Below are 24,654 nucleotides of genomic sequence, written 5' to 3' on the forward strand. Positions count from 1 at the left end.
CTTGAATGAATAATGATATTGCCAGCAAACATCTGCTCTATGAACAGGCACAGTTACTAACACTGAGAAAAAAAAAATGAAAGAGGCAGAAGTCAGACTATTTTTTCCTGATGCACCAGTACAAAATTAACCTAGTGTGATTCAGAGATTTAAATAAGTCAAAACTGTACATCTTGAAGGGAATATTTCTATTTTGCAGATGAAACATCTATACACGGTATTTTAGGTAGTCGGGCTGTAGTCTGAAAAAATTAAAATTGTTCTTGCAACTCCAATTATTGTAGGGTTTCAAATTTTTGTTTCTTTTGTTACTGTTGCATTTAGGCTGAAACACTATGCAAAATCCAGGAGTCATGAAGGGCCCCTAAAGATTATGTCATAACGGCCAAGGATTGCACATAGCTGCTGCTTTAAAAAAATAGCTACATCTCATTGAATCCTGCAAGACAGTTTTTTTTGAAGCCCCATTAGACTAAGTGAAATCATGCAAGTAACATACTTACTTAAATAAATACGCGGGATCAGCAATCTAAAAAGAAGGAGCTATCATATGACCCTGGGGATGGCAATAGCAGCTGTTCTAATTCAGCTTACTAGGTTGATCTTGAATATTCGTTTCGACTGAAGAGCTGGGAAGACTTCAGATTTCAATCGAAGCGAATATCTGTAGCTCGGGGTTGACCTGTGGAGTCCTTGGTGCTCCCTGAGCCTGGTTGTCTTCTTGCAGACGTTTCATTGCCAGGCTAGGCAGCATCTGCAGTGCAAAATGTCTCACCTTGGAGGCCAAATGTCATTAGTTTGACATGGCAACTGTTCAATGAGCCAAAATAACACATTAATTTTTATATTTTCAATGTGAGGAGTTTTTACTTCTTATTATTGAACATTGGATTCTCTCAAACATACTGTAGTTCCTCCAAGGCGTAGAATAATAATTCAGATCCACAAATCAAAAACAAAAACAACTTTATTCTTTCTCTGTTGTAAGAATTCCTTGTTGTGAAGCTTCTAATGATAGGAAATTGAGATGCCAGGTTTTTTAATACAAATGCTTAGATTTAAGCAACTGAGATTGGATTTTCACTGTCATATCTATCACCTAGAATGGACAGACACCAGACGTAATTTAGAATGTTGCAAAAACTCATTATGTCTCAAGATGACAAGCCAGTATGTCTAGGTAGCTTCTGAACATTTCATAAACATATTAATCCACAATTAGTCCTTGTATTATTCAATAGTTAGGGTTGCATATGGGCATAAACCACACCAGGAAAATCAAGATGAGGGGTGACAAAGGATAAAACACGGGGGTAATTAGTAAGGAAGAGAAGGTAAGAATGAGATGATCTATTCCGTAGTATCTGTTAGCAAGTATTATTCCCTAGTTTGGCTCTACATGCTTTGAAAATGATTTAGACAATGTGCTTCTGCTCAGCACCTCTTTGAGACTAATGCGGAAGCCTGAAAAAAATGTCGCTTCTTTAATACAAAACAGACACAGTAGTCCTCTCTTGTGAAGGTGTTTTATTGCAGACTAGTTCTATTATACCGGGAAGGCAAATATTCAGATCTAAGCAGCTTTCCTTTTACAGCTGAAAAGATACTGGGTGAATTTATACTTAGTTAAGGTACATTCTGATTTAACTGAAATCTAGGCCAACAGTTTCATCCCCATCTGTGAGATAAGAGTTTATCCCATTTCAGTCATTTGTTCAATACATTGGTTGCTTATGTGATGGGATGTGTGTGCATATATGGATCTTCTCTCTCTCTCTCTGTGTAACAAAACTATGTTACCACTTCTTTGCGCTGTCTCTCCAAGAGAAAATATTTTGACTCAGACTTTCATTTCATTTTTCACCAACAAGTCTCTGGGTAGGCATTATTCAGATATTCCACTTGTTAATTTATTTCTTTACTGCCTTTCTCCCAGGAGCTCCGGTTTGCTCACCGTCCCTGCCCAAGGAGCAGGCTTGGAGATTGGGGTGTGTGGGCATCCGGGGGAGGTGTGGCGAACTTAAGATGGCTCAGTGAAAGAGAGCTGACGACTGTGGCAAAGACCAAGGAACTGCTGAGTAAACCGGTTCCTTGGAACCTCTCTGGATAAGAAGAGGACCAGAGATTTCCCACGTGTGCTCTGGACAGCTGCTCCTCGCAAGGAGACTGCAAGACAGTGGTTTTCCATGGGTTTGAGCACTGGGAGATGATGGGATTAGCCATCTTGCTTGCAACCGCAGCAGCGACTTTTAAAGGACCCTAAGTTTGCAAACCTCACTTTCTAATCACTTTCAGAAATTGCTCATTAACTACTTCTAAACTATTAGAGACCTTCGGGCTGACAAGTTTGAAAATGCCAGGTGAGTCTGCCTTCAATCCTGAATGAAAGAAAATTTTAATCATAAGCTTAAGAATTTAAAGAATATGAAATAAACAGCAAAAAGCTAAATAAGATTTTGATCTTAGAAAGTTATAAACGGACTAAGGGTCCAGATAAAATTGGAATATTGAAACTTTTACAATAAGATTTTGGAATTAATTATAAAGAACAAACAGCTTCTTGTGGTAAACAGTTTCTGTTTTGGTTTTTATAAGACAAAACAAAGATAAGCAATTTCATGATTTCAAAAACTGGACACTAGAGGGGACTAAAGTTTTTAGGTAGAGAAAAGATTTACAAGCCTGTAAAATGTCGCAAAACATAACAATGAAAATACTGAAGCAGACTTTTGAAGAATGGAATCAGAAAATACTAGCCACAATATCAGTAATGATGTTTGCTTCTTTGGATAGATTATATCCAAAAGATGTTATTGAACAAATGACGGATGTAGAGCAATTTTATCTGACAGGATAGAGAAGTTATCGAAAGTGGATTTACAACTGACAGGCCAAGGTAATGACTTAGAAAAGGATGTTTTACTGGATCTACAAAAGAAATTGGCTGAGGTTTTAAAATTTAAAAGGGAAATATAAATGACAGACCAGAATGAAATTATTATTATTATTCTATTCTATCATTCTATTCTCACTTTTCTTTTTCTTCTCTTTTTCCTTGCACTTTTTACTCCTTCTTTCTACTCTCTTTTCTTTCTTTCTACTCTCTTTATTTCTTTAAGTTTAGTTAGTCTGTTATAATCAAAATTCTTAATAAAAATTATATACGCAAGAGATTGGGGTGTGCCAGGTGCTGAGCAGCCCTCCGCTTTCCTCGATATGATGGTGCTGCCACGCTCTTCCTCTGCCCGTACTGAGGCCTCCTCAATCAGTGCGGGTGCCACCCAGGTCATGGCATGAGGCCCCTGCACTTTGTAAGCAAAAGTGACTAATGAGTAAGCAGCATGCCGCTCCCAGACCAGGCAAGCTGGCCACCTCATCATTAGCGCCAGTTGTTCAGGAGCTGCAGCTGTGCATACTCAGCCAGGAGGGGTTTGAAACAATGCTGCTGTTGTGTCCCCATTGCTGGAAGCAACTTTGACATGGAGCCTTGTGTGCTGTGCTCATCTGACTGTGGCTCTGCTTGTGACCTTGGCTTGCTTCTGACCGTGTCTCCACATTTCTCCTTGACATTTCAAGTCTTGTTACACTCTCTGACCATGAACTGTTCAACCTTGCTTTATGTCTCTTTCTTGGCTGTCAGCCAACTTGGCATGCAAGGGCACACCCCACGCCATCTATCACAGTAACTCTGTTCCTGTTCCCTCACCTCGTGCCCTTCACCTTCGTGCAACTCCCCTCTTCATCCCCTGCTGTTCCTCTCCTTCCAGCCAACCTCAAACCTTAGCATGCTCCTTAAGCGTGCTTGGCTGTGGCTTCTCAGAGAGCCTTGTGCACACAGTCCCCTTCACCCTGCCTGCCAAATGCTCTGGCATTTATCCTCACTCTTGTAGATGGACCACAAAATGTATGTGGAGATCTCCATTTATCCCCACAACAAAAACTCCATGAGGTAGGGAGCAGAGAGAGAGCATGACTGGTCTGAAGTCATCCAATAAATTTCCATGACTCAGGTGAGTCTCAACCTGGGTCTCCCAGGTTTTAGTCTAACACCTTAGTCACTACACTATGCAGAATGGAGAAGCAGATAACAATAACAGTGTTTTTTCCTCCATATAAATGATGAAAGGCACAGTATATTTCCTTGCTTTAGGGATGTCCCTCACTGTGCAGACAAATTGTGTCCAGACCAACAGCAGAAAGAAGGAGGAACTGCAATAATTTCTACAGTAGCAGATCCAGGAACTGAATAAGGCTTGAACAGGTACAGCTTTCCAATTGGAGTGGCAATTTTTCTTCACAATGTGCAACTTTAGGCCAACCCATACTGTAGTGTCCGAAAATTCCAACAAGCCATCCTTAAGCTAGATGCAAGATTGTTAATCCAGATGTTTTGTGTCAGACATCAATCAGAAGCAAAAATGCTGTAGGTCTAAAGCTGGTTAAATCAGCAGAACATCCACAATGGCTCAGGATAAATTGTGGTATTGAGAAGTCAAATGAATCTGCCAAGAATCTGAGCCTGCGTCATTTGTAAAATGTGTCATCTCTCTCTTGTATGTACATATGATCTATTAGAGCATATCATGGAGTGCTGAACTCAAATGGAAGAGGTGGGGAAGGATTATGAACAGGCATGGAAAAACGGTGTAACTCTAGAAATAAGAAGATTTTAAACTTTAAAAAAATTAAACAGAAGGACTTGCATTTTAAAATTACCATTACTCAAATCCTTGCACATTGCTAATCATATACTTTCTCAGAAAGTAGTTAGAAAAGAGAATGATCTTTTATTCTTTTATATGGTCTGTTCTTTCCAACACTAGAAACATTGGAGTTAGAATACTAGAAATGCTGCTTACATGATTATCAAGATAAGAATTGTCTAAAAATGAAAAGAGTAGGCAAAAGGAGGTTGATGGGAGCATTAGAACACAAACTAATTCTATGTTAGTAATTCAGATTAAAACTAAAGGCATAAAACATCAGAAGGGATGTCTACCTAGTTAATGAGCAGAGTTCAAGAATCTATAAAATATTCCTTCCTTTAAAAGTGAACATCTTTCCCAAATAAGGAAATCAATAGAGCAAAACTCTGGCAAGGAAGTATTGATAAGATAAGCAAGAAAACAGGAATGACACAAAAGCTACTTTTTAAAAACCAAACAATAAAATTGTTTAGACTCATAATATGCAGGAAGAAAAAAAATCATTCTTTTAGATTACAAATCTCTGAAAGAATTGTGAAAGGAAGATAAAAAGCCTGCAGTTATATTTAATTATTTTTCTTTTCACACAGTCTTTATTGTGGAAGATATTCAACCTACTTTAAACAAACGTCTTTGAACAACCAATTTGTGATTGGAATTTGCTATCATAAGATGAGGTGACTTCTGGGTTGAATTTTTTAAAGAAGAGAATTACAGAAATTCAGAGAGGAAGACAGACTTATGCAGGACCATTAGCCTTGCTTACTGAATGTTTAGTAATCTCTAGTTACAAGGGAGAAGAATGGGCAGTTTGCTTGTATATTTCACCAGAGGCACCTGCCCTCTCACGCTGATAATGGGATACAGGATTAGATGGGGCCTGCTGTGATTCAGATGGGTTCTTCTTATGTGATTGATTTCACAATTATTACTAGAACGGTGCAACCTCTTTGCCATCTTATAAAATATACACAGCGGTCCACCACTCTTGTTGCTTAGAACATATACTGCATGTGTTAAATAGATTGGAGAAATGTTATTTGGGAAATCAGGGATTTTAGGACTCTGAGGATGCAAAAAAGAAAGAAGTGGTTGGGAGCAAACATGAAGCAGAAAAATATAAATGCGACATTTCTTTCTTTGGCACAATTCCAAAGAGTAGTACTGCCTAGTATATCAAGACACTGCAGATACTAACATTATCTACACAAGGAGATTCAGTATGAATATGATGTATGCCTGAATGCAGCCATAATTTGAAGGTAGTCCTTCAAAATATAAATGGCTTCACAATTACATGTAATCAAACTGAAATGTCCAGGTATATTGCTGGGGACATTTATCTCACAGAAAGAATATTCCACAGTGTGAAATACTGGATGTGCATAAAGATATTTAGTGACAAAGCCTAGAAGGTTGATGTGCTTTTGTTATAAAGCATCATTTCAGGTAAATGTTCAGCTGTCATGATAAATACCCCAAATACTGTGACAAGGCTGTCCAGCCTTTATTTGAAGATGTCTAGAAAGGAGAACCCACCATCTTCCTAGGTTATTCATTCCATCATCAAACTATGTTTATCATTAAGATTTCCCCCCATATCATTCAACTGGAATCTGTACTCCTAAATTCCTCAGGCTATTATTCTGTGGCCTGCTTCCTGGGATGACATTTAACGGGTTGTGAAATACATCTGGCTGTCATCCTCACAGGCAATTGAAAAGTTCTATGACATCCCCTCAAAGTCATCTTTCTATCAATGATAAACACCATAAGTTTCTTCCATCTCTTCTCACAGGACTTCCCAGACCCTTGGTCATCCTAGTTGCCCTTCTTTGCCCCTGTTCCAATTTGTCTGGCTCCTTCTTAAACAGTGCGGTCCAAAACAGAACTTGAGGTTGGAAGCGGCCAGTGCAGAATATAATATAAATGTTACTTTTCATGAATGTAGAGGCTATACTTCTACTGATGCAGCCTAAAATTGCCTTTTGGCAACCATGCCACACATAGCCGATCCATTCAGCCTATGCTCTATTAAAAATCCAAAATCTTTTTCAACCTTGAAACTTTACATTACTTGCACTCACAAGAATCACTGAGATATGTTTTCAGATCTTTTAATCATGGTCTCAGACATACATACATACATACACCTGGTTCTCTGTGCTTCCTTTTCACACAAAGATTCTTCCCCTTTTTTATGGTGCTTGCTAGTTTAGTACAGGAGCCAACTTGCTAAACATGATTGCTTCCAAACACTTATTCTGAGAATAAAGGTTGAAGTTCATTTGCAAATCGCATCTGGCGCCAGTCCTGATTAGTGGTAAGGAAACAAGGTAAAGGGTTAAAAAGCTAAAGCACCCCACAAGTAGAGCTTGCTTCCTGGTGACTGGATCCATGCAGTTTCCTTAGCAGTGTTGTTAAAGTTATTTGCCACTGCCTTCTTTCATAATTTATTTTCTTTCTAGTCTAGCTGGCAGCCTTGTAATTCCTGTCCAAATACAGTAGTAAAAAGGGGAAACCCTACTTAACTTCATGGATCAGCAAAAGTCTACTGGGTCTTGCCACCCACAGAGGCTCAAAGCACATTCACACACAGGAAAATGCATGTCTATAAGCATTATACTGACAATGTTCAATTTAGGAATTGTGCGATGTTTGCAAAAGCCCTCAGTCTACTTAAGGAGAGATGAGGCTTTTAATTCATCTGGCTAAGCCTGGAGGAGTGATGCTTTCAAGGCTGTAGCAAACAAGAAGCAAACTGAAGCTGTAGGTTTCCCAGTACTGGATAACATATAAGTGAATAAACAAAGAACTGGAACAGGAGAAATCTGCTATAGATTCAATTGCTATTCATCATGTTAAACAGCTGGAAAAACTGCATACACAGCAGGTTAGAGCAAACCTCCCCATTCCCTGCACGCACGCACACACACACCCCGTTCAGTGTGATGCATTAGCACCACTTTTTTTTTTTTTAACAACAGAAGAGAAGATGAGATAGCTCTCTGTGAAATATCTTGGGGAAGGAAGGAAGGAAGGAAGGAAGGAAGGGAGGGAGGGAGGGAGGGAGGGAGGGAGAACAGACCTGGCAAGTATGTTTCCAATGCAATCAAAAGAATCTATGTGTCTCTTTAAATATAAAGTAGCTTTTTGAGAGGCTATGTTTTTGGCTCCACTGGTCCACAGTATAAACTGTCAGTGCTAGTTCCCAAGAATCTGCTTGATCTCAAGTCTGCTTGAGATAATAAAATTGCCAATAGCTACTTATACTGGGCTTGTTTTTCTTTTAGGAGCTTCAGGGCCCCATACTGAATTTTGCCTTGCTTTCCCATTGCAGTATCCCTATGAAGATGCATCCATACATTATTTGCTATATTTAAGGCTAAGTACATGACTCGGTGCTCACACAGGGGGCCTTTCACCTTTCACACCAACTAGGGGAATCATTCTCTTGGTACAGATAATTGAAAGGGTTTTCCCGGAGAAGCAGGAAAGGATGAAAACAATGGAGAGTACCATGCGATCTATTCCTATCTGCCGCCTTCCCCTCCCTAACTGCTATTTCTAACAGAAAAAGGGGGAAGGGGGCTAGAAACATTTGTGGCAAGTACTTCATCAACATTATCTCCAGGCAAATATAGATGTGTGCATTCCCACCAGACACCTTTTCAGTATTTTCAGGAACACAGGGTCAGGCCTGCAACTAGGGTCTGTGTCACCTGGGGCAAACATGGATTCTACACCCATTTGGTGCCCCCCAGCGCTCATTTTGGCACCCCCCAGCGCTGCGCCTGGAGCACATGCCCCGCTTGCCCCCCCTAGTTGCGGCCCTGCACAGGGTTCATTCCCTATTTTTCAACTATGGTAGAAGCAGAAATTGAAACGAATCTCTCCCTGCCAGTTATAACCTCTTGCCCCTTCTCTCTTGACTGATACAAATGTGGGATATTCTGGTGTTTCTTCATGGAGGATGGGTACTATGGTTGGTTTATTGTCTTTAGATCCTGCAAAACAGAGCCAGCTGAGGAGGCTCAGGGAATGATGAGGGAACACCATAAGGCTTTTAACTAAGAAGGAAAAGTTCGCTGTCCTGTGTACCTCAGCAAGAAGTATTTTTATCCAGGGCAGAAAAGGGTATTTCTTTTTACCACCACTAGATGGCAGGCAAACAAGTCATTTACTTCTGTACCACAGTGTGTTTTCTTACAATGCAGAAAAATCGATCATGCTCTGCTTTGAACTTAGCTGTGTTTAGCATCTGAATGTGCACAGATCACAGAATATCAAATATATATATTTAAGGAAAAAGGAAATAAAATAAGATTTTTGTAAGGGAAATGTGTCATGAAAACACACATATTTAGTAATTTAACCACAATACGATGGAACAGAGATTTTCAAGGTAGTGAATACATCGTTAATTTTGTGAGAGAGACAGGATGATATTCCAACATCTGTATTATTCCTCTGGTTTCTTGGCATTTAATGTAATGTGGGAGACGTGCTGAGTAGATTGAATGGAGACAAATAAAACATTTTAAGTATACATATATAGTTCACTGTCCTGGAATGTGTTCTGAAAAATTGGTGCTATAAATTTTCAGCATGTCAGATAAAAAGGTGACTGCAGTAGAGGCTTATTGCTTGATATAAATTTGCTCAACAGTCCATTCAATCTAAAATAAATAAAGAAAAAAAGTCATACTTTTTTTAAAATACAAAAACAGGGCTTTGGGGCTTTAAAAAAAGGCTCCAGTCTGCCCACAGCAGGTGGAAAGAAGCACAAATAAGAACAGATCCACTGGTGGATCTGCAGCTAGGTAGAGATGTGAAAAAAATTACGAAGTTCACACTGTAAATGCAGAACCTGCTATGGACGTTAGGGGTGAAGCTGAAAACATTCTCCTCCTTTCCGGGCCTGCTGCTTATATATGGATCCACTGATAAAACCGGACTGATCTAAGAACTCTGGGGCTTTGAAAGTAAGCAACGGCGGAAATACGATCAGATCCAGCTCGTTTTTCATACACAAAGCCATCTTACCTGGCTAGCGGGGAGGAGCGTGTGCTGATACAAGGAAAACCTGTCCTTTGCAGACTCCTCTGATGTGGGGCTGATGGGCTTGGGATCAGATAAAGACCTTTGGATGCTTTTGATGGGGCGAGGCAGGGACTGCTGGCGTTGGGTGGACTCTGCCATGGAGTGCTTCTGGGGCGTCACGTGGGCCTTGTTGAGCCTCTCGCTGGATGTGAAGGACGACTCTAGCAATCTGTGAGGGGAGAGGGGAGACACGGGGGAATACAGGACCTGGGGTGACTTGGGGGGCTGCCGGGACACAAGCTGAGACAAGGAGTCTGTAGGTAAGTGGGACTGGTAGCCGATTTCAAGAGGAATAGGCTTCTTCTTTGCTAGAGCTTGCTGTCGGACCGAGTGGGGATCCAGGGGACCGGCGCTAACCACCTGGATGTTGGAGGAGTAAGGAGCGATTGTGGTGGGCACCGTGAGTTGAGGGACCGCAATCCCTGGCGGGGGCTGCACTTCTGGTTCTGTCTGGCAAGCCAAACTCTCTCCTCTCTGAGTCTTCTCTGGGGCGGAAATGTACTTGACGATCTCCACCTTGGGATCGGGGGAAGTGATCTGGATGGAAGGGGAAACCCTGAGCAACTGGTCGGGCTCCGTCTGCACAGAACGGTCGCTGATCGTTTGGATCGCGATGCTGGCCACGCCTTTTGCGGAAGAGTCCGCCTTGCTCTCGGCACTGGAATCGGAGTGGCGGGAGAAGCGGGAGCGTCGGCGCCGCACCGGCTGCTCCCACTCCGCGTTGTCCTCCTCGTCTGTCTGGACGCTGCAGTCGGTGCTGCGCCGAGGACGGCGCCGGCGGGAGGCGTAGAAGCGCTCCTCGCCGTCTTCCTCGTCTGTCTGCACGCTGCTGTCTGTGATCTTCCTCACCACGTAGGGCTCGTGGCCGGGCTCCTTGTCATACGCGTCCCGGAGGCGAGGCATAGAGTTCCGTTTCTTTATCCCCCGACCGGCTTCCCACAGGTCTTCCGTCTGCAGGGACATTTCGGAGGCCGAGTTGGTGAGAGGCCTCTGGAGGCCTGGATAGCGGGGCGGCGCTTGACCTTCTTGCCCCGGGGCTGCCGTAGCAATAAAGGCTTGGTTTAGGGGTGGCCAGTACTGTCCATTTTGGGCCAGGGTCCTTTGCATTTCTATAGCGATCTCAGAGGTAGCCTGAGGAGGAATCCTGCCGGCCGGGTCGCACGCCGGAGGAAAGCTGCTCTTTTGCCTCTTCTGCTCTTCCAGCTGCTGCTGCAGCTGCTGCTGCAGCTGCTGGATCTGTTCTAACTGCAAGCGCTGTTGGGCAAGCTGCTCCCGCTGCAGGGCGAACTGGGCCTGCCGCTCCTCTTGCTGCTGCTGGAGGACCTGGTGCTTGATGGACTGCAGCTCCTGGATCTCCCTGTGCATCAGGAGCTGCTCCTTCTCTCTGTGTCTCTGTAATTCCACCCGCTCCCTTTCCAGCTCCTCATGAAGTCTCATCTGCCTCAGTTTCTCCAGTTCTACCCTTTCCCTTTCAATCTGGAGGATGTGCTCCTGCTGCTTCCTCTGCCGCTCTTCCTCCTTGTCCTTTTCTTCTCTTTCAGTGGCTCCTTTGCCAGCAGCGCTGGGCTGCGGGGCCTCTGCCTGATGCTTTTGGGCCGGCATTCGGGGAGGCGGCTCCTGCGGGGCCTGGCCGGTGTCCCTGGCAGTACCCTGAACCTCTGAAGTTGGCATAGGCAGCTCCTCTCGCATGCCAACTCCTGTCTGCTCAGGTCTTTGCAAGCTGACAGTGCTTGGAGCAGGGGCCTTAGTCGCAGGGGCCATGCTTACAGTGCTGGCTGCCGTGGTGCTAAGCGGCTTTCCTAAATACATTGGTGTTTCCATTACAGGTGCGGTAGGAACTGCTGGAAGCCTGCTGGGCACAGGATAGCGATAAAGCCCTTGGGAGGCCAGGGGGATCCTGGGAGTAACCAAGGGTACCCTGGCCAGACTGGCCAGAGGGACAGCTGTGATGCCACCTGGGGCATAGTGCCTGTATAGGCCTCGAAGCATGGGCCGCAGCACAGAAACCGGCTGGGTGGTGATGGGAAGGGTTGATGCTATTGGTGTATTAATGGTTGAATAGATCATGCCATCGGCAGCTCGTACAGTGGCTGTGGAAGGGAGTACTTGCCTGACAGCTCCAAGCCTTGAGAGATTATATTGGGCTAAGTTTCCAAAGCCAGAACGAGACTCTGGGAAATTTGGATTGTACATCATGTTTGGTTTCATGGCACCCTGTTGAGCCATAATGCTTCCAGTCCCTCCAGGTGCAGCGCCAAGAGCACTGTGTCCATACTGAAGAAGATCTGGGCTGTTTGTATGTCTGCCCCCATATTGGTCCATGGAGTTGAGGGCTGCACACATCCGGCTGATTTCACGAGCAGTTGTAGCACTGTAATGGGCCAGGCTGGCTTCCTGGAAATTGGCCAAGTCCCCTCTCGATGAATATCTGTAATCAGAGTAGATATTGGAGGCCGAGCTGTACCTTCGCATGGGATATGGATGACTTAGTACTTCAGTGGGTTGCCGGAGGTCAGAGAAAGAGCCATATTGCATTCCGTGCCCTATGTTACCTCCCTCGGTAAAACTGTGGCTATAGGAATGCTTCATAGTCGTCAAATCCACAGCAGAATCTCCAGCAGGGGAATGAAAGTGCTGCTCTCCTTTAACTGAGTAATAGTTTAAACCCATTTCTGAAAGATTTGTATCTGACATGGATGAATATAATCTCCCAAACAAGCCATGGGGATGGAATCTGTGCTCCTCATACGGATGAGGTGCTGGTGCTGATTGCTCTCGGTAAGGGTATGTGTCTGGTATTTCCTGTTCTCTGGCTCCATAATATTGACCACTGGCTTTGCCAATGGGAGCTGCTTCCCCAACATGTTTCTCTGGCACCTTAGGAGACTGATTAAAAGCCCCAGTGCAGCTGCTTCCAAATGGAAATCTATACACTACATCACAGCACGCTACTTGACTCTCAGGCTTCATCCCCGTGAGGTCCAGTGCGCTAGAAGGAGGTTCTTCTTTGATGAGTTTTGTGACAGGCCCTGCTGCTATGTCATCCATCTGCACCATCATCACTTGGGACTTCTTACTTCCAAGAGCGACTGAAGGAGTCTGAGTCTTCAGTTCCACTGGGATCCCTCTATATATCTCCGAGCTTTGATCCTGAGGAAACTGCCTGGGAATGGCACTCACAATATTTTGGGCATTGCTAGTCTGAGTAATCAGAGTATCTTTCTTTATCAAGGAGGTCATCTGGTTGGGTAAATTGTATCTTGCAAATTTTGCTTGCTGCTGACCTGCTGCTTCTGGCCGGCCCATAGAAGCAGATGTGCCAACTCCACTCGTGGTTCCTCTGAAGGGGCCAGTCTGAACTGCTTGTTCCACCTGTTTAATTTGCGTCAGGCAGACCGGACTTCCTGTTTCTTGACCAAAGTCGATTCTGTTTTGGAAAGGGTCCCCATAGACTACTGGCTGCTTTGACTGAGACATAAGCACGGTAGATGCAACTGTTATGCTGACTGTGGTGGCACTGCTTATGAAAGCATGTGGCTGTTCCTGGGCATTAAGGTTAATGATTAAAGGTTGGATGGCTGTGGACTGCCGACTTGGTGACTGGTCCATGGTGAGGCAATATTTTCTGCTCTCAGCAGCTACGGATGTAAGATCCATTCCCTGGTCTGTTACAATAATTGGAGCTGATTTCATTGCTGTCCTCAAATCTACAATATTACTACCGGATGGCCTAGGTCCAGGTTCTACTCTAGATGTCCCTGGGACGGATGATATCCTACACAAAGAAATATTCTCTGCAGGTAATGTGCCCCAGCTGTACACACCAGGAATGGCGTCAGTAGCAGCGGCCTGCACTTTCTGCGCTGGAGAATAAGGAGGGGCTTTTTCAAGCATTGGCTGTGCCTTGGTGTAAGTGGCCTGCACCTGCTGTTGCTGGAGTTGCACTGCACTGATTACGGTTTGGCTGTAGCTATGCACTGTTTGCTGGCGGCCTTGCTGAGTTGGAGATGAAGGTGGTGAAATGGAGGAGCTTACACCGATTGGCTTTGTTTGAATAGCCGCATCAGACGCTAATGTGATGACCATGAAGGGGGCTTCTTGTGATGACTGTTGCCTAGCAAGGCGGGGGGAGCTGGCTCTGTGAGGAGTTTGTGTCCCTTGAGCTATCATTGGAGAAGCTGTTGATACCCCAGTAGTTGCCATGTCATATGAAATAATTGTGCTATGTGTTTGGGTAGAAAACTCAGCTGTTGATTTAGCTCCCACTCCTGAACTAGAGGGCATCCCGGTTCTTACAGAGTAAGTAGGACTTTGAGTAGGAGAAGAAGGGGAAAGGGGCGGGCTGGAACTTTTGAAAAAAGAATACATTTTGGGGGTTGACATGGGCACATTTGTCTTGCTATCAGTCACACCTTGGTATTTGTCTCTTACTGATGGCCCACTGACCCTGGAAATGTTTTCTGTTTGAGAGCCATAACTTGCAGTTACTTTTGTCTGACTTTGGCTTGTGGTGGACACAGGTGGTGCCTCAGAGCCAATTGAAGTTGGAGAGCTGTAGATTCGGGGTGCACTAGCTGGACTAGAAACAATGGTAGTGACTGTGCTGGATCCTTTCGTATATGAATAAGGCATTGCTACACTCTTTGGAACTGAGCTAGCTGTGGCTGAGGAACTGTGAAACTTAGTTTGCTCATTACTCTCTTTTTCAAAGTGCTGAGTGACTCTAACATCGGGGATTATTCTGCCTGCACTGCTTTCAGTCAGTGAAAAGGAGACGGGAGCAGACAACTGGGTAGGACTTGTTCCTGGAGTGAGTGGGCCACTTTCATATGCACTCTCTGCATTCAAAAACTGCTTCTCTGGATAGGGGTCTTCTCTCCCTTTCTTCTTTATTTCTTGTTCAAGTGTCAAATCCAGAGAAGAAGACTGATGCATCCTGGAGATGTTCTGTGACGTTTGAAGGATTTCTTCATAAAGTGCCCCAGATTTGGAAAGCTCATTCTGATAGTCAGTTTGCGAGGAATCCACATTCCGACCATCATAACTATAGTCATCTATGTATTGGTATTCAAAATTGTTCTGGCCTTCCGGACTACGATAGCTTACTTCTTGAAAGGTGTTGTTGTAGGAAATGCCTTGTTGGAAAGGTTGTTGCTTTTGGAACATTTCTGCCTTCCTCATCATCTCTTCATAGGCTTCTTCTGCACTTTTCAGGGGCTTGCTGGATGGGTAACTAGAGCTAGCCATTTTTTCTGTTGGAGAATAAAGGGACATAAAGGTTGGAAGGTTGTACTCACTGCCAGATTTGTACAGTTTGGAGGCAATGACATCAAATCCTTCCACCTCTGAGTCAACAGAGGGTGAATATTCTGAACAGGAGGACCTGTGCAGCTCCTCCATCTCTGCAGCCTGGCGCAGTTCCTCAGTGGGTGAAGCATCTTCAATAGGTGACAAATTACTGGGTGGAGTTTTAGACCGCTCTCTCCTCCTCTGGGCCCTCAGTTCTTCTTTATCTCTCTTCGTTTTGCGCGCTGTGCTTCGGATCCGCTGCTGTTCCACCTCTCGCATTTTTTCTTGTTCTCGCAAGAGTTCCTCTTCCTCACGCAGCTCCTCTTCTTCTGAAGAATCTTCAATGGTTGGCAGTAGAGGGCCATGAGAGCGATGCCGGGCTTTCCTCTGCTGTTTAACTTCTTCTAATCTCTGTCTGCGGCTCGGGCTGCTGTCACTGTCTTCCTCTAGAGAAGAGACAGAGGTTGGGGAAGTTCCTGATGTATAACTGGGTGTGGTTGCTGGTAAGGTGGAGGAATATTCACCTCTCGATTTATCTTCTGGGGAGCCTGTGAGGCTCTCCATCTCCAGTTCAGGTTCTCTGTCCAGGCTGATGTCTGCCTCCTGGCTCAGCTCCATGTCTCTGCCATAGTTGTTAGTGCTATTTAACTCAATGGTCTTGAAACGACGCAGACCTCCCTGAGATGCAGCCATGTCATCATTCTCAGTGCTTTCCAGTTCTTTTTGTTCCTCCTCATATATGTTGCTTGAACTGTGAGGCAGGCGCCTTTTGGATGCAAGAGCCTCTCTGCTTTTCTCAGAATCAGGCTTGTGTCCAGTTTTTGCAACGCTGTATTTTGCATGATCATATTCTTCTCCCTCCTCAAGATTATCTTCTTCTGCACTCATCTCCAAGATTTGCCTCCTCATGAATTCTTCATCTGTCATTACAGGCTCTTTGCCTTTCTGCCTAGTTGGTAATGGGGAGAATCCTACTTCATTACTGACTGCCACATAGTCATGGTTTAGCTTGCTGCCAAAACCATCCGAAGACGCCACACTTCCCTTCTTCTCCCTCTGATTCTCCCATTCCACAGAGTCTTCATCTTCTTCCATTATGTCTTCTAGCTCCTCGTCAGAATCAAAGGCTTCTGGAGTGATAGAAAGTGACCGTGGCCTCTGTCTTTGCCTCTGCTCCTCCCGTAATTCATGGTACGTTTTCCCACGGTCAGTTGGTGGATGGGTCAAGCTCTTTGACTCCAGTAGAGGACGCATGCTGGTTTCCAGCTTAGTAAGTTCAGAAGAACTGGGAGGACTTGGCTCTACAATTCCTGTTTCATTAAGCTGCTCTCCTTCTTGCTGCACTAAGCCTGTAATTTCACTCTGGGAACTAGAGATCCCATCAGATGAATAGCCAGTGTCACTCAAGCTTTGGGGACTGCGGGACAGGTCTGAGGGATAAGGCTTGCTCGATTCCTACAAAAGAAATGAAAATCCATTAAGATTCTATTATAACTGACCGTAAACACGAATTTGTTTTATTATTCAGATTTACAGCATTTTATAGTTGCAATTAACCTGGACTTTCCAGGAAATCATAAAGTCCTCTAACATTCAACAAACAGCAGCCATAATATGCTAAGAAGTGAGAGCAGCACCCCTATGCCTGATGACATATTCCCTTTGGAACTCCATGTTTTTCCACTGCTGCTTTTGCCTTGTTTAATCCAAAAAGTTAGTTATGGCAGAAAGACGGAATTTGTGTGCAGTGCCTTTTGATTGGTAAACCAGATCCCCTCTACTATTTAATCATTTGAAAGCTCATACAAGACTGACTCCTAATATGAGGAGCCCAAGGAAGTAATTCTTTTGGGTTTTTTTTTCCTATCCCACCCTATACTCAGAAGTCGAAACACAAGTCTGGGTTTTATTTGACAAATGTGCACCCTTGTAAACTGACACTAGTGTATAACAGTAATATACATAGTTAATAAAAGATCCTTCCCTGCTAGATTCAAATTAACAACAACAACAAAAAAAGAGCAAGGCTTTTCAAACAACCTGTTTGCAGTTCAATAAATGAAGAGCTCTTACTGTTTTGCTGCAAATGTCAGCCCATCAGGAAGATTTTGTTTTGAGGTATATTACATTTTCTCAGCAGTTTAGCTTTGAGTAGGCTTCAGGATTGACTACCTGAGGCACCACCTCATAGAATTATCAAGTTCAGTTCCCGGCTCAGTGCAGAATTCCAATTTAAAGCCCCCTGACCAGTGGTTGTCTAGCATCCATCTGAATGCACCCAGTGAAAGGGAGAACACCACCTCTCTAAGTAATTGGTTTCCTACCAAACTGCTCTTTCTGTATGACTTTTTTCCCCTAACATTCAACAGAAGTCCTCTCAAACTGAAATCTGTTATTCCATGTCCCACGCTCTGGAATGAAAGATAACAATTTTGACCTTCTTCTGTATGACATCTTTTCTGGTATTTGAAGAGTGCTATCATATCTTAATCTTCTCCTCCTTTCAAGGCTATCTATGCCCAGATATGCCCAATGCCTTCAATCGTTTTTGATACAACTTCATTTTGAGTTTCCTAATTATACTTATTGCCCGTGTCTGCCCTCTACTTATTCCAATTTCTCTATATCTTTCTTAAAGCTCAGACCTAGACAGAAGACTCAATGCAGGGTCTCACCAGAGCAGAATAAAATGGAGTTATCATTTCCCGTGATTTGGAAATTATGCTTTTGTATAGTCTGAGGCAACCTAAAATTACATTGGCCTTTTTTTTTTGCAGCCACATCACACTGTACCTGAACAGCTGGTTTGCTATGCTTCCCTCCCATCCCATCCCAGAGGTGGCAGGAAACCGTGCTGACCTAAATCTTGCTGCCTACATAGATCCCTTACCTGAATGGATCTGTGCTGTGGTGCTGTCCATATACTGTAGCTTTAACATGCAACAGTCTAAGAGCCATGACTGGTGGTTCCCTTGGCTGAAATTCCAGTCCTGCTCAATGTCATTCAGCATACAAAAGGCCTCCTTCTATTGGTATGCGTAACACTCCTGCTTCTCCATACGCTGCAGGGTTTTTTTTTCCTTTATGCTGTCAACCAAGTGATTTGTTTTTCCCATGAAACTGTTTGACCTATCAACTCCTAGTTGGCAGCAAAGAGTTTGAGGGTGTGTGTGTGTATTGTGTCTCTTGGCTGACATCTAATGATAATCCAAATTTTTGCACCTGAGGTGAGCCAGTGGGTCAGTGCTGCGGAAGAGCTGGAGTTTGAGAAAGGAGTTTAGCTGTGGGGACTGGTGTGGGAGCTGTAAACTATCCTAACAACATAATGTAAGGAGATGGAGCAAGGAACCATGGTTTTCCTGGGAGCAGTGGCCACAAGGAAGGAAATTCCCAGCCACTCAGGCTATAGTAGTCGAAGAGTTGTGTCCTTTCCGTTACATATTTTAAGCCAGATAGGAGTAGTCAGGGTTTTGCACTGTACAGGTCAACCAATTGACTAACTCATTTAGAAAAGGCGGGGGGCGGGGGAACAAGCGGCTGTGGAAAAAGAGGACTGAAGGGTGGGTGAAGAAGTCAGGAACTAGACCAAAGGGGATTCCAGTCTCACAGGAAACTGGCAGAACCAACCAGAGCCACAAGAGTGCCATCACGGGGATGTCATTTCAGGCTGCCTCAATATGCCCTACATTGCCTGCACACAGTATTTTGAATATTAGAGAAAATATCACTTCCAGAGCATAGCATCTTAATCCACCCTTTGGCTGTCTCAGCTGCAGGAGAATATTGAGGTGCAGGTGGAGGCGTGCGGATATGAGCTCCAGAAACGGTTAGTGGGCTATCCTCATGCCAGGGCAAGGAAGATATTTCTATCACTCTCAAACTTCAGTCCTGACCCTTCATTTTACTATCCACCAGTGCCTGGTGGATCATGGATTTGCTGGAGATAACAGCCAAAATAGGAGTGAACAGCTCTGTCCTTTCCTTGCTATATGCTAGCATTTTTCTGTCTTCACGGAACAACTGATACATGAATTCTTTTCCTACTTTTATTCTGAACGTTGGCTGGTTCTGTACAACCATGTCATCTTGGGCTGCTGGGTTCTATTCTAAAAGATTTACAACTAATTACACAATCATACCCACATTAAGACTGTAAAGGGTTCTGCATTATCCTAGAGGGATGCATTGAGCGAGAGTTCACAAATTCCTATCTGAATAGCTGTGCTTAGCAATGGAGTCAGGTTGGTGCTCAGTCCAGCCGACAAGCACTGCAGGCCCTGATCAGTTTTTCCCCTGCTTTTTGCCCTTCCCATCTTTATAGGGAAGGCAAGTCTGACTGGTTGGCTCCTGTTTGAGTGACTGCCCATACTTGTCTTTTCCTTCCAGGGATAGCTCCTTCCTCACTAACCCCCATTCCTTTCTTTGCTTTCCCAGATGTTTCTACACATGGATGTCTTCATAACCCCAATTTTTTCTTCACGTGTACCCTAAGAGAGGCTTTATACAGCAAGGAGAAGTGGGTTCTCTTGGTGCTTATTGTTATTTTGGGGATTGTTGTTGTTTATTCGTTCAGTTGCTTCCGACTCTTCGTGACTTCATGGACCAGCCCACGCCAGAGCTTCCTGTCGGTTGTCAACACCCCCAGCTCACCCAGGGATGAGTTCGTCACCTCTAGAATATCATCCATCCACCTTGCCCTTGGTCGGCCCCTCTTCCTTTTGCCTTCCACTCTCCCTAGCATCAGCATCTTCTCCAGGGTGTCCTGTCTTCTCATTATGTGGCCAAAGTATTTCAGTTTTGCCTTTAATATCATTCCCTCAAGTGAGCAGTCTGGCTCTATTTCCTGGAGGATGGACTGGTTTGATCTTCTTGCAGTCCAAGGCACTCTCAGAATTTTCCTCCAACACCACAGCTCAAAAGCATCGATCTTCCTTCTTGCAGCCTTCCTTATGGTTCAGCTCTTGCAGCCATATGTTACTACCGGGAACACCATTGCTTTAACTATGCGGACCTTTGTTGTCAGTGTGATGTCTCTGCTCTTAACTATTTTATCGAGATTTGTCATTGCTCTTCTCCCAAGGATTAAGCGTCTTCTGATTTCCTGACTGCAGTCAGCATCTGCAGTAATCTTTGCACCTAGGAATACAAAGTCTTTCACTGCTTCTACATTTTCTCCCTCTATTTGCCAGTTATCAATCAAGCAGGTTGCCATAATCTTGGTTTTTTTGAGGTTTAGCTGCAAGCCAGCTTTTGCACTTTCTTCTTTCACCTTCATCATAAGGCTCCTCAGTTCCTCTTCGCTTTCAGCCATCAAAGTGGTATCATCTGCATATCTGAGATTCTTACTGTTTCTTCCAGAGATTTTAACTCCAGCCTTGGATTCCTCAAGCCCAGCTTGTCGCATGATGTGTTCTGCATACAAGTTGAATAGGTAGGGTGAGAGTATACAGCCCTGCCGTACTCCTTGCCCAATCTTAAACCAGTCTGTTGTTCCGTGGTCTGTTCTTACTGTTGCTACTTGGTCGTTATACAGATTCTTCAGGAGGCAGACAAGATGACTTGGTATCCCCATACCACTAAGAACTTGCCACAATTTGTTATGGTCCACACAGTCAAAGGCTTTAGAATAGTCAATAAAACAGAAATAGATGTTTTTCTGAAACTCCCTGGCTTTTTCCATTATCCAGCGGATATTGGCAATTTGGTCCCTAGTTCCTCTGCCTTTTCTAAACCCAGCTTGTACATCTGGCAGTTCTCGCTCCATGAATTGCTGAAGTCTACCTTGCAGGATCTTGAGCATTACCTTACTGGCATGTGAAATGAGTGCCACTGTTCGATAGTTTGAACATTCTTCAGTGTTTCCCTTTTTTGGTATGGGGATATAAGTTGATTTTTTCCAATCTGATGGCCATTCTTGTGTTTTCCAAATTTGCTGGCATATAGCATGCATTACCTTGACAGCATCATCTTGCAAGATTTTGAACAGTTCAGCTGGGATGCCGTCGTCTCCTTCTGCCTTGTTATTAGCAATGCTTCTTAAGGCCCATTCAACCTCACTCTTCAGGATATCTGGCTCTAGCTCACTGACCACACCGTCAAAGCTATCCCCGATATTGTTATCCTTCCTATACAGGTCTTCTGTATATTCTTGCCACCTTTTCTTGATCTCTTCTTCTTCTGTTAGGTCCTTGCCATCTTTGTTTTTGATCATACCCATTTTGGCCTGGAATTTACCTCCGATGTTTCTAATTTTCTGGAAGAGGTCTCTTGTCCTTCCTATTCTATTGTCTTCTTCCACTTACGCACATTGTTTGTTTAAAAATAATTCCTTATCTCTTCTGGCTAACATCTGGAATTTTGCATTTAATCGGGCATATCTCCCCCTATCACCGTTGCCTTTTGCTTTCCTTCTTTCTTGGGCTACTTCGAGGGTCTCAGCAGACAGCCATTTTGCCTTCTTGGTTTTCTCTTTCTTTGGGATGTATTTAGTTGCCACCTCCTGAACAGTGTTGCGAACTTCTGTCCATAGTTCTTCCGGGACCCTATCTACTAAGTCCAGTCCCTTAAATCTATTCTTCACCTCCACTGCATATTCCTTAGGAATATTAGTGAGCTCATATCTAGCTGATCTGTGGGTCTTCCCTAATCTCTTTAGTCTGATCCTAAATTGTGCAAGAAGAAGTTCGTGATCTGCACTACAGTCAGCTCCAGGTCTTGTTTTTACCAACTGTATAGATGTCCGCCACCTTTGGCTGCAAAGGATGTAGTCAATCTGATTTCGGTGTTGTCCATCTGGTGAAGTCCATGTATAAAGCCGTCTCTTAGGTTGTTGGAAGAGAGTGTTTGTTATGCAGAATGAGTTGTCTTGGCAAAACTCTATCAGCCTATGTCCTGCTTCGTTTTGTTCTCCCAGGCCATGCTTACCTGTAATTCCAGGTGTCATTTGACTGCCCACCTTAGCATTCCAGTCTCCTGTGATGAAAATAACATCTCTTTTAGGCGTGTTGTGCAGTAGGTGCTGCAGATCCTCATAGAACTGCTCTACTTCAGCTTCTTCCGCATCTGTGGTTGGGGTGTATATTTGGATCTCTGTGATGTTAGATGGCTTGCCCTGAATTCAAACTGAGATCATTCTATCATTTTTTGGATTGTATTCAAGCACTGCTTTAGCCACTTTACTATTAATTATGAAGGCTACTCCATTTCTTCTGTGGTCCTCTTGTCCACAGTAGTAGATCTGGTGGTCATTGGATGTGAAGTGGCCCATTCCAGTCCATTTCAGTTCACTGATGTCCAGAATGTCTATCTTTAATCTTGACATCTCACCAATAACCACATCCAATTTGCCCTGGCTCATAGAACTTACATTCCAGGTTCCAATGGCGTGTTGATCCTTAGAACATCGGATTCGCTGTTCACCACAAGCACCGTCGGTCGCTAGCCGTCCTTTCGGCTTTGAGCTAGCTGCGTCATCATGTCTGGGGCTAGTTGAACTCATCCTCTGTTCCTCCCCAGTAGCATTTTGACCATCTTCTGAGCTGGGGGTCTCATCTTCCGATGGTATACTGACATATCTCTGGTTGTACTGATCCATTGAGTTTTCACGGCAAGAATACTGGGGTGGGTTGCCATTACCTTCCCCAGGGATCGCATTTAGTCTGACCTCTCTGTCATGACCTTCCCGTCTTGGGTGGCCCTTCACGGTTTAGCTCATGGCATCATTGAGGTGCTCAAGCTCCAGCACCACGGCAAGGTAACGATCCTTTGCTGAAGATTTTTGGGATTACTTTTTAAAAAAATTATTTTTTAAGTTTTGGAATTCGTTTTCCTTCCAAATATAAAGGAGGATTGAGAGTAAATAATGGTCTTCCTGTTATTATTATTTTGGTATTAAATTTGAAGATATTAGCATTTTCCTACATGTTGAAGCAGCTGATTTAAACCTTCAGCTTTCTGTTTTTTCTTTCCCTGGGGAACTGTCTATCTCATTTTCACTTCGTTTAAGCATACTTCAGAACTTTTTCATATCTTTGACTTTCATTGGTTAAGCTCCTAGGGGGCACCATAACCAACTGCATGAGACATGGAGGATTTTAAACAGATTTTTTGTGACTTCCATCAAGATTTTAAACAGATCCTTTCTGACTCCTATCAAGTTTTTATACAAGACATTCAGGACATTTTGGAAAATATGAAGTCTAAAATGTGTCATCTGGTTGGGATTGTAGTGGATGAAACAGGAATTCAACAATGATAGAAATGTTTCTTCAAAGAATGAGATTGGGATTTCTGTTGAGATGCTGGATGAAGATTTGATAGTGGAGTTAGAGAAATTCAATGAAGAAAGAGATCTACAAGCAAAAGTAAAATTGACTTTTTGGTGAAATGTCATGAAAAAGGGAAGTATGGGAGGTTTTGTATGGGAGGTTTATGTATGGGAGGTTTATGGGAGTATGGGAGGTTTATGTATGGGAGGTTTTCTGAAGAGAAGTTGGAATTTTTGAGGGGGGCAGTTGGGCTGTTTGATTTTTTTCAAGAGAAAAGCTCTGTGCACATTGTGGGGATATGTAAATGCTTTGGTTTATTTTGAAGTGGGATAAGGGTTAAAGAATCTTTATCTAGATTGCTTTTAGGGTTTGACTGATGTTATTTGTTTTTAAGGATATGGATTAAGATTATTAGGGTATAAAATGTTTATTTGGATGGTTTTAAGAATTTGATTTAAGGTCATTGTTTCGAATTGTTTTTCTTTTTTGGATTTATTAAGATTAAGATTATTGAAACTGTTGTATTATTTAGTATAATGGCAGACAATTTATGTGCTTTTTAGTTTGACTTTTGTTATAGTAGACAGAAATGTATAGAATAGTAGTAGGAAGGGAATAATTAAATAAGTGTTATTTGCGGGGGGGAGTTGTTTAGGAGATTTATATGAATTCTTTTTTCTTTATTTTAATATAAGGGGAGGGAGTAACTGTACTTAGTGATTTTTATAATGTGCTAAAGGGGAATGATTTATAGAAATAATTTGATTTTGGTTTAATATAGAGTAAGAGATTGATTATGGAAAATTTTTGTATATCCTTGCTGTTAAAAGTTGGAAGTCAGATCTTTTTTTAATGTTGTAACATTTTTTTCTTTTGTGTTTTCACACCTTTTTAGTTTTTCTTCTCTTTTTTTGTAGTTTTTAATCTTTCTTTAAACTTAATAACATTCATAATAATAATAATAACAATAATAATAATAATAGGCTTAGAATTTATAAATTGGTATGTGGTATCAAAGCTTAATAATTGCCATTTGTGTGTTGTCTTCTTTTATTTTCTTGGAGTATTTAGGATTTCTTTTTGTTCTCACTAAAAAAAAAGTAAAATTCTTAATGCCCTCTAATGGACTTCGTCTCATTACTTTCCCTTTGTAGGGGCATTAATTATCCCATACATTGAAGCAAGTTGAAACAAAGCCCATCAGGTCCCACAGTTGGCTTCAACCCTGAAGGGTATTGTCTGCTGTGTGACTTATCCACAGAATGCCCTGGTCCGTATTAATCACTCCA

General features: G+C 43.2%; 1 protein-coding gene across 1 annotated transcript in view; it reads right to left on the bottom strand.

Moving 5' to 3' along the window:
• The window catches only part of BSN (bassoon presynaptic cytomatrix protein), a 215,656-nt gene that overhangs the window by 7,249 nt on the left and 183,753 nt on the right, over positions 1–24,654 (bottom strand). Inside the window, exons 5-6 of the mRNA XM_063292864.1 lie at positions 13,767–16,553; positions 9,753–13,712 (exon numbers count right to left, since the gene is read on the bottom strand). Coding sequence (XP_063148934.1) covers positions 9,753–13,712; positions 13,767–16,553 — 6,747 coding nt within the window. The remainder of the gene's footprint in view (positions 1–9,752; positions 13,713–13,766; positions 16,554–24,654) is intronic.

The sequence above is a fragment of the Candoia aspera genome, chromosome 2 (assembly GCF_035149785.1).
Source record: "Candoia aspera isolate rCanAsp1 chromosome 2, rCanAsp1.hap2, whole genome shotgun sequence".
In the NCBI taxonomy this organism is placed as follows: Eukaryota; Metazoa; Chordata; class Lepidosauria; order Squamata; family Boidae; genus Candoia; species Candoia aspera.